General features: G+C 29.5%; 1 protein-coding gene across 1 annotated transcript in view; it reads left to right on the top strand.

Annotated features, from left to right (window-relative positions):
- The window catches only part of LOC106462222 (transmembrane protein 131-like), a 67,296-nt gene extending 57,035 nt beyond the window's left edge, over window positions 1–10,261 (top strand). Inside the window, exons 15-20 of the mRNA XM_022389422.1 lie at window positions 905–1,021; window positions 2,013–2,246; window positions 4,555–4,649; window positions 5,234–5,413; window positions 6,084–6,251; window positions 8,243–10,261. Of these exons, the coding sequence (XP_022245130.1) occupies window positions 905–1,021; window positions 2,013–2,246; window positions 4,555–4,649; window positions 5,234–5,413; window positions 6,084–6,251; window positions 8,243–8,335 (887 nt within the window). The 3' untranslated portion in view covers window positions 8,336–10,261. The remainder of the gene's footprint in view (window positions 1–904; window positions 1,022–2,012; window positions 2,247–4,554; window positions 4,650–5,233; window positions 5,414–6,083; window positions 6,252–8,242) is intronic.
- Window positions 10,262–13,589: the final 3,328 nt, after the last annotated feature.

Raw genomic sequence — 13,589 nt, 5'->3', positions numbered from 1 at the left:
AAGTCAATATAATAAATACATATAAATGTACAATGTTATGAGATTTAAGCTATTTAGTCTAAAGATTTATATTTTCGTGTTATAATTTATGTTCACTCTAGAGTGAAAGAGGCTTAATTTATATTTATTTCGAATTCGGTAGATTTGACCAATCTCATACAGAGACTCATTACTGAAAATAACAGATAAAATATAAAACTTTTTTCTTAAGAAACATTTGATAACTATCTGGACATTATAAAGATTTCACATGTGAAATTTGAAAATTTTCTGATGCATAAAAGTATTTTTAATCTTAAAATGAAAATTACTTTGCATGTTAGATAGGCAACATGTGAAGAGAAAAAAAAAGGCGTGAGAAAAAATTTCTTTATAAACCTTAAGACTTAATAAAAATTTTTGATATTTTGCATATGAAAGCATTGTAATATTTACTGATAATGTGCCAAATTTTGTTAACATCCACATACTAATTTAAAAATTATAGCATGAAAACTGTAACAGACACAAAATGGTTACGAGACCGTGCTGAAAGAGTTAAGCAACTAAGCCTCAGGGTCAAAGGCACCAAAAGTAAACTTTTTTTTTTTATAGCATCACTCTGGTAGTTAGTAGGCCTGTCAGAACTGATACGTTGGCTTGATGTGACCCAAGAGCCACCAGTTGAATAACCAAGTTATAAAGCAATAATTTGCTGCCTTCATTGTTTTTTAGTTACATGAAGTAAATTATTTTCTGTACCATAATTAATTTGTTTTTGTTACTCTGATACTTATATGCTATTTTTTCTTTTAGAGAAGGATTATTATTTGTTTATTTTGCAGAAGTTGTTTAATTCTTGTTTAAGAAACAAACATTTATTCATAATGGTTGCAACAGTTCTTCAATCAATCTAACCTTACAGGCTCTTATCGACCTTTGACTTATTCTGCAGCAGTTAGTGGAGATTTAGGATTTAATAAAACAAAATCAAAAGCTGTGTCTACTGGTAACCTTGGAAATGTTTCATCGCATGTTTCAGGTAAGATGCAATGTTTACTATATGTTCAGTTGTTGTATTCACAGATATCAGTAACAATACTTCAGAGTTACTTGGTAATAAATTGTAATGTATTCATTTCTTTGAGTGAAGTCATCATAACCATTAGATGAAAATTTCCAGATAAAACTGAGTTATCATTGAAAGAAAAAGGTGGCATTCAGCTGTTGTGGCTGAAGTTGTTTTAAGCAGTTCTTAAAAAAATTTTGATAAAAATGAGCTTGGTGAGAGAAAGAATACGGTTATCCAGCTTATGTGAGAAGTAATTATGCAGAATACTCTTTGTATTTGATGGTTAATTTCAGACCAAATTCAATTTTAAGGTTACAATATATATATATATATATATATTATACAGATTTGTTTTTCCAACACCCATGCTAAATGCAAGAATGATTTCCCCTATAATGAATGACATTTTATATAAAACCTGTTCCTTCCATTTTAATAAATCATAATGTAAAATTTTAATACTCCATGGTAGACCTTGAACTAATACTGATATCAAGGTCACCATACCATTTTTTTAATTTTTACATTTTTACTAAATGGTAAGGGAGCCTTTTCTATTTTTTACTTCTTTCTTTCATTCACAATCAACTCCTCCCTCCCATTCTGAACATTATTTCACTCTAGATTTTTAAAATGTTACTTATCCTATCGAGCAAGAGGAAAACTAAGAAAGTCTCTATCTGATTAATAAAAATAAATTCTTTATGAAAATCCTGTGCTTTCTGTTACCAAGTGCTAATATAAGAGCACTGATTGAAGTGAAACAAAGCAATTAATCTTCTTTAAATGTGGTAAGCTTGAAAATGATTTTTGTTAAATACACAAAAGTGTAGATTATAAAAAAATGTGTAACTCAAAAAGAAAGACTAGTTATAAGGGTAATGTAGATTCTGAGACATTACTTCAATTATTGTGAATTACTTCAAAAAGAATTTACATTGACTATTTCATAATTTTTAAGGACCAATTGGACAGAAACCATCAGACATTTCAAATACCAGTAGTGAATCCTTTGTAAACTGTAGTAGCGGCTGTCCAAACAACCAGTGGAGTGGTTTTGATAGAATGAGTTCATCACTGGAAGAGCAACATCTTTCACAGGAGATTGTTATCACTGGGTCTTCCTGGTTGCTCTCTCATGTTGAAGGCAAACTAGAATATGGTACAACAAATAATTCAGAAGCTGATATAGATGGTAAGATAAAGTAACCAAAACATAATCATTTAAAAACTGGACTGTATTTAAAAAAATTATTCTACTAAAACAAGAAGCATTATTGGTTTCTTTTATTGCATTATATCTAGTTGTACTGCAACTTAAAGCTACTCAAAACAGTGTTAAAAAAAATCTTGGGGATATGTAAATACTTTGTTCTTTAGATGTATTACATGAAGCTATAGTTTGTTTTTAATATCTAGTGTACACTTTTCTCCTTGAATTGGCATAGAAATATAGGTGGAATAAGTGAGGTAATTACTGCATGCCTTAGACATAGGGAAATGAAGGGCCAACAGAAAAAATTAAAAGGGGAAACATTATAATATAAAATGTACAATAATTCTTGACTTTGGGTACTTTTTTTTTTATCAATCAGGTTTTATCTCCGTGTTCAATATTTACTGAGCAATCTTTTAACCATCACATGACTAACTGGTATGTAATAAGAAGAGTTTTAAAAGTACTATAGTGAACACATCTGAACAGAGTATTTCCAAAAGCAGTATATCATATGTCATTAAAATAATAGTGAAATACAATATAATGTACAGAATTACTACAACTGAGAAACAATTTTTACCAACAGTATTGATACTTATTGAGACAAATAAGTTTTGAAGAGTTGAAAGCTTGCTCAATTATTGAACAAGAAGGTAATCTGAATATTAATTTTTATGAGTTATTGACCTATGTTAGGAATTTGAAATGGAAGATTTGGCAATGTTGTGTTAGGAGTTAGAAATGGTCCTGATGACACTATGAACTAAGCTGTTTGTTTACCTTCAACTAACCAATCTCTATTTCTCATTAGTTTTGTGTGTTAAAAGCATAGTGAGTTACCGCACACAGGCAGAGCTATCAGTGTTTTAAAAGACTATTTTTAGCCATTGAGTTAACTTGTTTAGTATTATTGTTATAATTATTTTTAGCATTGTTGATAAATTATTGTACAAATATTATTGCATTGTGTGAGAAGGGTTAGTGGGTGGAGGAACACCCAAATGAATATCTTGCCACAAGGACTTTCAGAACTTTACTTATAAATGGATTTTTGTTTTACATGATTTGGATATTAATTTAGTTTTCTTTTTTCTTGAAAAATTTATTCAAAATCATTAAATATTTTGGCTGTGAAAAAATATTTGAGTTCTTGAAGCACTTAGTGTGTACGTGTGTGTGTGTATGTATGTATATATTTACATATCTATTTATTTTTAATGCTTACCTAGTCACACTGGTCAGTAAAACTACCTAATCATTTCATGTTATCACAAACTAGTTGTGGTTTTTTAACAAGACAATAATGGCTTTATTACTCTATGTTAACTTGCCTTGTGCACTATGTATCATAATTTTTGTCAGATGCTTTATATACAAAGTTAAGTTATTTAGTAAACCTTAAGGCATAGTTTTCAACAGATATACTGGTGCCAAATCACCCGTATCAAACATTAAAAACTCATAGATATAATAAAACAAAGGATTGTGCATGTAATCGGTACAAGTTTTATAGCCACCATGTTGTAGAAATTTTAAAAGTACAGATTGTAAGTATAGGAACAGAGTATTGTAGGTTAGCTCTTGTCATATAGCAGTTAGTGTGAAGAGAGTTTGACCTTGTAAATATAATATGCTACATTAAGTTTTAGTTGATACTTTGTGCCATGACATGATTTCTATCATCAAAATACACAAGCTGTTGGGTTAACCAGTGAGATTATATGTTTCTAATTTTTTTTGTATTTTTTTTACAGCTGTTTTTCTATATACGAGTGTATTTAATGTTTAAAGGTCCATTCAAGCATGTTTATGTGTGGGCACATTTTCAGATACTTGTGCCATTTTACAGTATAAAGTCTAACCACACGTGGTTCTCTAAAGGCTTGTCAGATTTTTTGTATCTTAAATATAATATCTCTTTCCATTTTGAAATTTATGTACTTTGAGGTTTGCATCTCTTTTCTGAAAATTTATTACATATCGTACATTGTTGCTGTTGATGCCAAGCTTTTATGCAAAACGGAAGAAAAAATCTGGAAAATTGGTTAAAAGTTTGTTATTCATTTGTATAAAAACTTTTTTTTTTGAAATTCACTTTGAAGTTGTACAGTTTTGTAACAATTTGATAGTTTTAAAACTCCTCAGAATTCAGTATATATTGGCACTTTAGAAACAACTGTGATAGAAGCCATATCTTATCTTATAAAGTTAGTATTTTTATATCTTTTTAACAACATAAAAATTAATTATCCTGTCACTTACAACCTCCCATTGGTATTATCAGATAAAGCAGACTTGACTCCTGTGCTAGATATGTGGAAGTCAGTAGTAACCAGTGATGAAGAAACTGTTTCTTCCATATTACAGACAAATGAATATGTAAGTTTAACAATTTGTGAAGAATTTTATTTACAGTCTAGTGCTAAAATCCCTACCCATAGGATATAGACCAAATATTTTTGCAAACTGAAAAGGTAATTTTTTAATGAGTATTATTCACTGAGAAAGTTTTGATATATTTTTATGAACATTTACAAATTGGAACCCTAACTTAGAACTTGCAACATAAAATATTACTTAAATTTTTTAACTGTAGCACAATTGTCTAAGAATGGCACTGTTCAAAGGATTAAACTATATACAAATATTTTTAATAATTCAAATTTTAACCAACTATCATATAAAAGCACTTCCTATACCAAATCATGTAGCAAAATATATTTTGTTTCTAATAGTGCTACAATTATTGAGTTGTGCAAGTTTTATTTTACTGATTTTTCTTCTCTAAATCTACTTTTCTTTCGTATAGAATATTTTTGTAATTCTGTGTTGATAGACTAATGATAAAAATTTTGTAAAACGTCTTTAACTTCTCTATACCATGCTTTAGATCTTTCTTCTTGATTCTATTACATTTTGTTGTTAATTTTAAAAATTTTATTTTGCATATATGACTACCACAGCCCAAAGCTTCTAGTCACTTTTGGAGTTCTGTTGTAGATGGCAGTTGGAATTCTTTGTCTAGTATCTGGTCTACAGAGAACAGTTCCTCACTTACTGACTCATTATTGAATTTGGGTAATGCTAATTTGAATGCCACTGAAGGCAATCAGGAAGTATTTGATGAGCCTGGGTTTGTTGAGGTAAGATCATTGAGTTTGCAGTGTATGTTAGCTCAAACGTTTTTATGACTTTAGTAAAATATAATGACTGAACTTTCTCAACAGCTTGAAAATATTTGCTGCCCAAAAATTCTATAAATTTCAATCGTAATTCCCATTTTACATATGAATGGGGAAGGCCTTTTGTTTAATACTTTATTTTTACATGGTTATGATATGTGATAATAGTTCATACATCATCCTTTGGTTATTTACTGTGTTATACCAAAATATAAACTTATTTATATAAAAGTTTTATTATATTGCATTAACTGACTTAATATTAAGTTTTCAGAATCTTCAAATCAGAAAGATGAGAAAGGTATTTGTAAGTTAAATAGTTGAATTTTATCTGTTGAAGGGGATATAAAATCACTTTCTGATGCATTATATAGCCATATTATAACAAGTAAAATGCCTGGTTACATTGAATTTTTTTCACATTAAAAAAATAGTATTTATCAAGAAATTACAATAATTTCGTCTTTAATCATTAATTCCATATGATGTTGAAAGAATATTATGGAATGAGAAAGATTGTGCATTATTCTAATTTTAAAAATCTGTTAGTATGTTCCTGACAATGCACATCTATTTTATAACATGATAAAGGTTGTAATAATATTTCAGAAAATATTTTATTCATTTCCAGATTCCAATACCCCCATCAATTACCTCAAGTCTATCAACTGATAGCTTCAACCTATTTCAAACATTTGACATCTGGAACCCTCCATTGAGTGCATCTAATATCTCTTCCCCATCTTCATTAAACAATTGGTCCAATTTTAGTTTTTTTCTCATTGCCAATCCACTGAAGGTGCGTTTTGCAGACATTTTCATAAACAAGCAAAACAATAACTTCTCATGGCAACTTTTGTATTATTGATTAATCTCTCATTTTGAATTATTAGAGAAAGAGATAATATTATGCAACAGTTTTAATTTCTTGATTACCTACTTTAGATTAAACATTCAGTAGCCCATGTAGTTACTAACTTGAAAGCAATCTAGTTACTAAGTCACTCATTAATCATCAGGTTTATCCTCAACACCAAAGAGCAGAAGTTGCTTTAAGTACTTAAGCCAAATGTGTGTGTGTATGTATATGTATATATATATATATATATTTTAACCAAAGAATAGAAAGACTTGTAGTAAGACTTCTGTAACTTTACATAGGAATCATTTGTGGAATTTATTGAGTCAATACAATTTTTCAAGCTTAATTTTGTTTTACTCATATTTCTTAAAGAAATATGAAATATTAACTTCTCAAAATAAACATTTTTTTAGTACTGTTATATACGTTTGTACTTTTTCAAGTTTATGAATCATCACATAATCTTGGACATTTCGTTAGCATGTTTTGGGAAGAAGTATGTAATGAACATCTGTATTTTATGGTGTTATTTATTATATAAAATATCTTTTTCTATATGATAAGTAAAATTCTGCCATTTTACAAAAAAAACAACCAATCTGAGAAAAATATTAAATGATTATTTTAAGTGTTTTTTTTTTCTGGCTGAGGCATTTTCCTTTAAATGTCAATAAAAAAAGTTAAAATTTCTCTTTTATAAAAAAAATGAGATTTTTACTAAGGTTAATTTGTCAAATCATGAATCAGGGTAAAACAAGTTTATAATTATGAGTACCCCATGTTTAAAAAAACTCACTTTTTCATACATGTTGAAGTAAAAAAAAATGTGTAGAGAGAATGCCATGCAAAATCTAGCAGTACATATCAATATGGTGTTAAACTAAATAATTGAGAGTATGTAATTGTTAATCTTGCTCTACATAAACAAGGCTTCAGTTTATAGAAACATAAAAAAGGGGATTATATACAGTAATTGAAGTGCTGTGATTTGAGCGGTTTGAAAAATATGTGAGGAAATATAAACATAAAGGTAAAGAATGTGACATCTTAATCTCCGTACAGATAATCTAATTACCTATATTACATATGTATATATTATGCATTATTTGCACTGGCGTACTTGTGTTCCGTGATGGTACTAAAGTAACCAAATGTATTGAATGTTTGATCAGTTGTCCATGAAAGTTTCATATATTAAATGCCAGACTAGAATATATATTTACTAAGCATCTAAACAATAAATGTGGGTTTTTCTTCTAAAAAAGTTCACAAAAAAAGTGGCCCATTGTCATAAACTGATGTATTTTTAGCATAGAAAAAAACATGCTTACATGTGTTTTTGGAAAGATTTAAATTTACCTTCAGCATTATTTGTTAATATTTATGAAAATGAAAATTCTGTTTAATGTAGATATATGATACCAGTCTACTGAAAAATGCTTTCACCAATACATACCATTTTAATACTTATGATATCTAATATGAAGTGAATAAAAGCTTAAAGTTAATATTTTTTTAAAGTTTCAATTTGATAATACATTCAGATCAGAGTCTTTGAATTTAATAAGTATGTTTTGATAAATTAAATATCAAGTTTTATTTTCTGCATTTTTATTTGACCATTTGATTTTAGTAGCTTGTAATTTTTAGTAGCTATCTAAAGGTAAATATTGCATTGCTTTATAATATAATGATAAATTAATTAGAATTTTGTATTAAAGGCCAAATGAATATTATTTTGTCGTTAATGATGAATGTTTGGAGGTTGTCTAGTACTAGGTATTTTATATTGGTAAGATATTTAGTAATGTATTGCTTTGTTATTATAATAAGGCCATAAAAATAGCCTTTATCATCTTGTGATAAAAGAAAAAATCAATGCATGTATCTTGAGTACCAAACAGCATTGTTTTTGTTGTGTTTTTCAGTTCAAAGGTTTTGAAAGATTACCTCAAGTTGCATTAAAAGCCAGTAGAATGAGCTTGATGGCTGTGAAGTTCAAAAGGCACAAGGTTATCTAAGGAGCTAAATTTAGACTTTTTGATACCAAAGATGAAATCACTATCTTAATTTGTGTTAAGAAGACTTTTTTATTTTATGTGTGTGTCTGTGTGTTAATTCTTAAAATTAGGTAAAATCTTAACTTTTTATGTTGAGGACAGAGAAGTCAGGCTTCATTATATTGAAGCTCATCTCAACTTAGGTTGAAATGGATGTTTTAATATTATATGGCTAATCTTGCTTTGTGATGTGCTTGAAACAAGGAAGTGATGCATTTTGTTTTGTTAAATTTCAAGTGGCTAAGATTATTTCAATTATTAAACCAATTTGACCTCGCCTCTATTTTTAATTCTTATTTTTAAGAATTCTATAGAAAAGGAAATGGTGTTTATAAAGGTTTTTGGTTTTCACCATAATTTTAGAGAAAGAGAAAAATATGCTGAGAAAATTAAATTGTTCATTTTCCACTATATATGGTTGATTTTTGAAAGCACTGTTTCTCATCAGGACTTCAGATAAATCTTCTGAGTTATTTGTATGGGTATTGATGTTTCCCAAAGTTCTTGAGAAAATATATAAAAGTTTTTGAAAATTGGGAAGCTATAGGTGGTGTAATGGAAAACATAGAACCAAAACAAAGTTTTACCATAATTCTCAACAGAAATACAAATATTAAACCTAGAAAAATAAAAACAAATTTGAAGTATCTCCAAAGATAGCAAACACATTGTAAAACCCATATACATAAAGTAGAAGAGTTTAGCACTTTTATTTCAAGACATAATTGTTAAGAGTGACTTATTATAGAATAGTTGGAATACTTACATTTAATTATATTATTTCTTCTTTTGTAACTCAAAATAATATATGTAATGAATGTGTGATAAAGAAATAACTCAACTTGTTTAATAAGTTGCAAGTGTGACATATGACAAGTAGTGGTTATACATGTTTTTTTTCCTTAAATTTTTTCAGAAATTCTAATAGTTAAAAAATCGATTTTGTAAAGGTACTTGTATAATAATACATGCTATTGAACTTTGTTTAATTGTTCAATTTGTTCAATGCACATACAAATATTTTAATTATTAGTGATCAAGTATATTGATTCTGAAGAAGCTAGTGTTAAAATCTGGTGATGCTCAAGATAAACTGTCATGTCAGTAATATAAATATGAACCAATTTTATGGTTTTTTAAGTCTTGACTTGGAGTTGTCTTAAAATATTTGATTGTACTCATTATAATGTATTACTAACATTTTACACAAACAAGTTGTGTCTTTTTTAGTTTTTATTCTAGATTTTCTTTTTCACATCACTGGCTCTAAACCAGTGGTTTGAATTTATACGTGCAGGTTTACATTATTCCTGCTAGTATTTGTGAAAAAAAAGAAGAATGAATAAAGGTATTTAAGAGGAGAGAAGAGGGAAATTGTCAAAGGGATGTACAGATATGTTTTTCTGTGACACATTTATTTTACTTGTATTATTTTTGTACTACATAGTGTCCACGTATTAGCAATATTTCAATCACATAAAACTGAGTTTTAAAATTTGTAAAAGATAATGGGCCAAGTAATAAATAAATATAACTTCGAAACTCCGTTGTTATTTGATGAGGAGGTTATATAGGTAGTGATTCTAACTCTTCTATTGCTCTTGTAGAAAGGAATATAATTATTTCACTGTCATAGAACCATCATCCATTATTCTGTACTTGGACATTTTAAAGGCTCAGTGTATAGGTGGAAATTTGAAACATATTATTGGAATATTTAGGTAGAGGGCAGGCCTTTATAGTAAAGCAGAATGACTACAATATAAGTTTCTACACACAAGTCATTTGATAATAAGATAAATATATATATATATGACACACAGTTTCATTCTTGTAACGTGATATATAGTCATTTCTTGTTGAATGATAGAATAAAAAGATTTTCGAATGTGACTTCACATAAGTTTTACGTGCCTGTTCATTGTGTTTGATATTCCGCCTGATGGTGGTTGTTACTTAGGCAAAAATGACAGAAAAGGCGTGGATAGATTAAGAACATGTTAAATATTTTAATCAATATGTAATATTTCAAGATCGCAATCTGTTTTTAGTGTTTTTAACTGAAATTATCCGATTTTAAATCATGACGGAAAGTACGAAAATTACATTCATTTAAGTTGTCCGGCACAAGTCAAAAGTTTAGATGAATTTGTTTTTAATTTCGAAAAGTTATTCTATATTTGCATCCACAGCATCCTTTCTGATCATTTGAACTATTACGGGCAAAATAGGGCACATTTCTTACAGTGATAGTTGTAAACATTGAAACACCCAGTGGGTGCTTTCATGTACCATAAACAATTTTGTTTTATTGGTCATTTTTGACAACCAATGTGGGAACCTACTCTTAGATAGAAATTCCCACGTGACACTTTTCCATAACAATGTTACTTTCGAACTGATAAAATATTTTCTTTACAATGACGTATTTAGACATTCAAACACTAAGTAAAAGTCCACAGTGTCCATAAATTATCACACCATTTGCTTAATTGGATTGAATAGGAACCACGCCAGATAGATAGTTTAAGCTTACAATATATGGGTGATTACGTTTCAAGTTTTTCTCACTAGCCTTAAAAGGTTTTATGTTAAGAAAACTGCGTAAATAACGAAGATTCTGGATATGGCTACGTTACGTACCCGAATAAGTAACTCGACTGTTATTATTACAATGGAAGTAGATAATCGCCTGGGATCCTTCGAACCACGAACGTCAAGGTGTACTGACGGCTCCATTGATCACAGAGGTAACAATAAACTTTAGGTGTTTTCATTATACAGAAAGTTACAATTGTTTGTTATGTAATTCTTATTCTATTCAGTTGGTAAAGTGGTTCCAAACCACCTCTTTTAAAGTTGTGTAATTTATAAATATCCTGTACGTTGACACAAAACCACCTCTTTAAAGTTGTGTAATTTATAAACACCCTGTACGTTGACACAAAACCACCTCTTTAAAGTTGTGTAATTTATAAACACCCTGTACGTTGACACAAAACCACCTCTTTAAAGTTGTGTAATTTATAAACACCCTGTACGTTGACACAAAACCACCTCATTAAAGTTGTGTAATTTATAAACACCCTGTACGTTGACACAAAACCACCTCTTTAAAGTTGTGTAATTTATAAACACCCTGTACGTTGACACAAAACCACCTCTTTTTCAATTTGTGTAGAACGCGGGTTGATCATTTCATAAAACTCTGGATTTCGTAGCTGGCGAGCCGGATTCGAATCCGTGAGTTATAACAAATTATTCCCCTCACTGTAAACTGTCAGTGCGTTATAAAAGTGATAGTCAATCCCTTAGCATTGATAGTGGGTGATAATGCTCTTCTTACTGGCTGCCTTCCTTCTGGTTAATAGTTCAAAATTAAGAATGGCAGCAGCTAGCCACAGTACCTTTGCCATGAATTAAAAGTTATGTGTTATAAATAACAACTGAACAGAAAGCAGATTGAAAATGCTTATATTTACACAACTGATAATTTTAACTTTCACTGTAAATTACTACTTAAAATTATGTGTTTAGAATGTTTTGTTTTTGAACCGAAGTTGACTGAACTGATAGTAATTAGAAAATCAAAGCATACAAACACACAATCGTAAAGTTCAAGATTGTTAGATTTATTATGCATTCGGATATCATTTTTGTTATAGTCTTTAAAACAACAACAAAAGCGAGTTTTATGTTTGTGACCCACGCATACCATTAGTCTCGAAATTTCTGTTTAAACGTTGTTTGTGAAAGTAGGTCTTCAATTTGTGTCGCAGTCACTATAACCCGTACCAAACGTTAAAAAAGTAACGAATTAATTCGTTAACGTTAGTTGGCCCATGATTGGCATTATTTTTACTAAATAATCCAAAATAACCCACCCAATTAATTAATCAGAAGTAGGGTTATTTAGATTGAAACTTTAGTAGAAATGATGAAACAGTTAAAAGAAGACCAACGAAATAGAGAACGAGAATTAAAAAAAGAAAAAGACAGAAAATTGAAGAGGAGTGAAAAGAGAGAGACATAATATTTAAAGAACAAATAAAAAAAACAGAAATAAATATCACTGTAGACAAGATCGTTGAAGCTATTGGAGATGTACAGAAAGACTGTATTGCCAAAATTGAAGTATAAGATTAGGTGGGAATAAACATAAGTGACAGAATATAACATTCAAAAAACGAACTGGTAAATGCATAGATTAAACCAGCCACACCTGTCCAAGAATTCCAACCTAGAATACCATTTACTAAAAAAAATAGAAGAACCTTTTTGATCTACACACACCACCACCACCACTACTACTACTATGCCATCTGTCACTGTAGGATATTCCTAAGCTAATTCGATCATGTCACTACCAAATGGAGTACCAGAATTTAGCTGGACAATTAAACAACATTGCCCGATCGAGCAACCAACGGACTGTAATGGAAAGGTACCGTGGGATGCATAATAGGCTCAATTCGAAATAATTTCCAGCTGAGAGCTATAATAACTATCAAGCATTGGTAGCCAGTTTATTCAACAGAGTGACACACCAGAACAAAGTTTCGAGACAGGGTATGGAGGGGGGGGGGGGAAGTGACCTCAGCCGAACTTTAGGAATATTGTTAAAGGCTTTTGTCCAATTATCTTATCCCGATATTCAAATGTGATCGGAATCTGATTTATTTGTGTTGTATCATATCGATTAAATGATTCAAGCTTTTAAGAAACTTTAGTTAATTTCTAGGTTATTCTCTTGATAAACTGTGTCACCGTATTAGTGATGACAGAAATCTAACAAACACATTTTGCCTTAATCCATATTACAATTGCATATACGTTCAAGTAAAGTTAGAACAAAATAGAAATGAACGAAAAACATCAACTAGAAAGCCAAGATTTGAAATCAGGTTGGTTTGTTATTACTTTTTTATTTAGAGACCAGACTGCATAACATGTAAGAAAATGTTATTAGAAATGTATTTTATTTATTTCAGAAATTATTTTTACACTTATCCGTAATATCTGAAATTTGAATAGAACAGTATTTCATCTATACATTTTGTATACCGAAGACGTACTGTGCTATTTGCATATTACAAAGAACAAGCTAGCAAAAAAAAAAAAAGATAAATTATGATCGTTCAAACTCGTATAAAATTATCACTTGTAAATAAATGACAACAGATAGCAGCACCATAGCATGCTTCCGCCCACTGTA

This window comes from Limulus polyphemus, unplaced genomic scaffold (assembly GCF_000517525.1).
Source record: "Limulus polyphemus unplaced genomic scaffold, Limulus_polyphemus-2.1.2 Scaffold1121, whole genome shotgun sequence".
NCBI lineage: Eukaryota > Metazoa > Arthropoda > Merostomata > Xiphosura > Limulidae > Limulus > Limulus polyphemus.
This window is presented reverse-complemented; position numbering and strand designations above follow the sequence as displayed.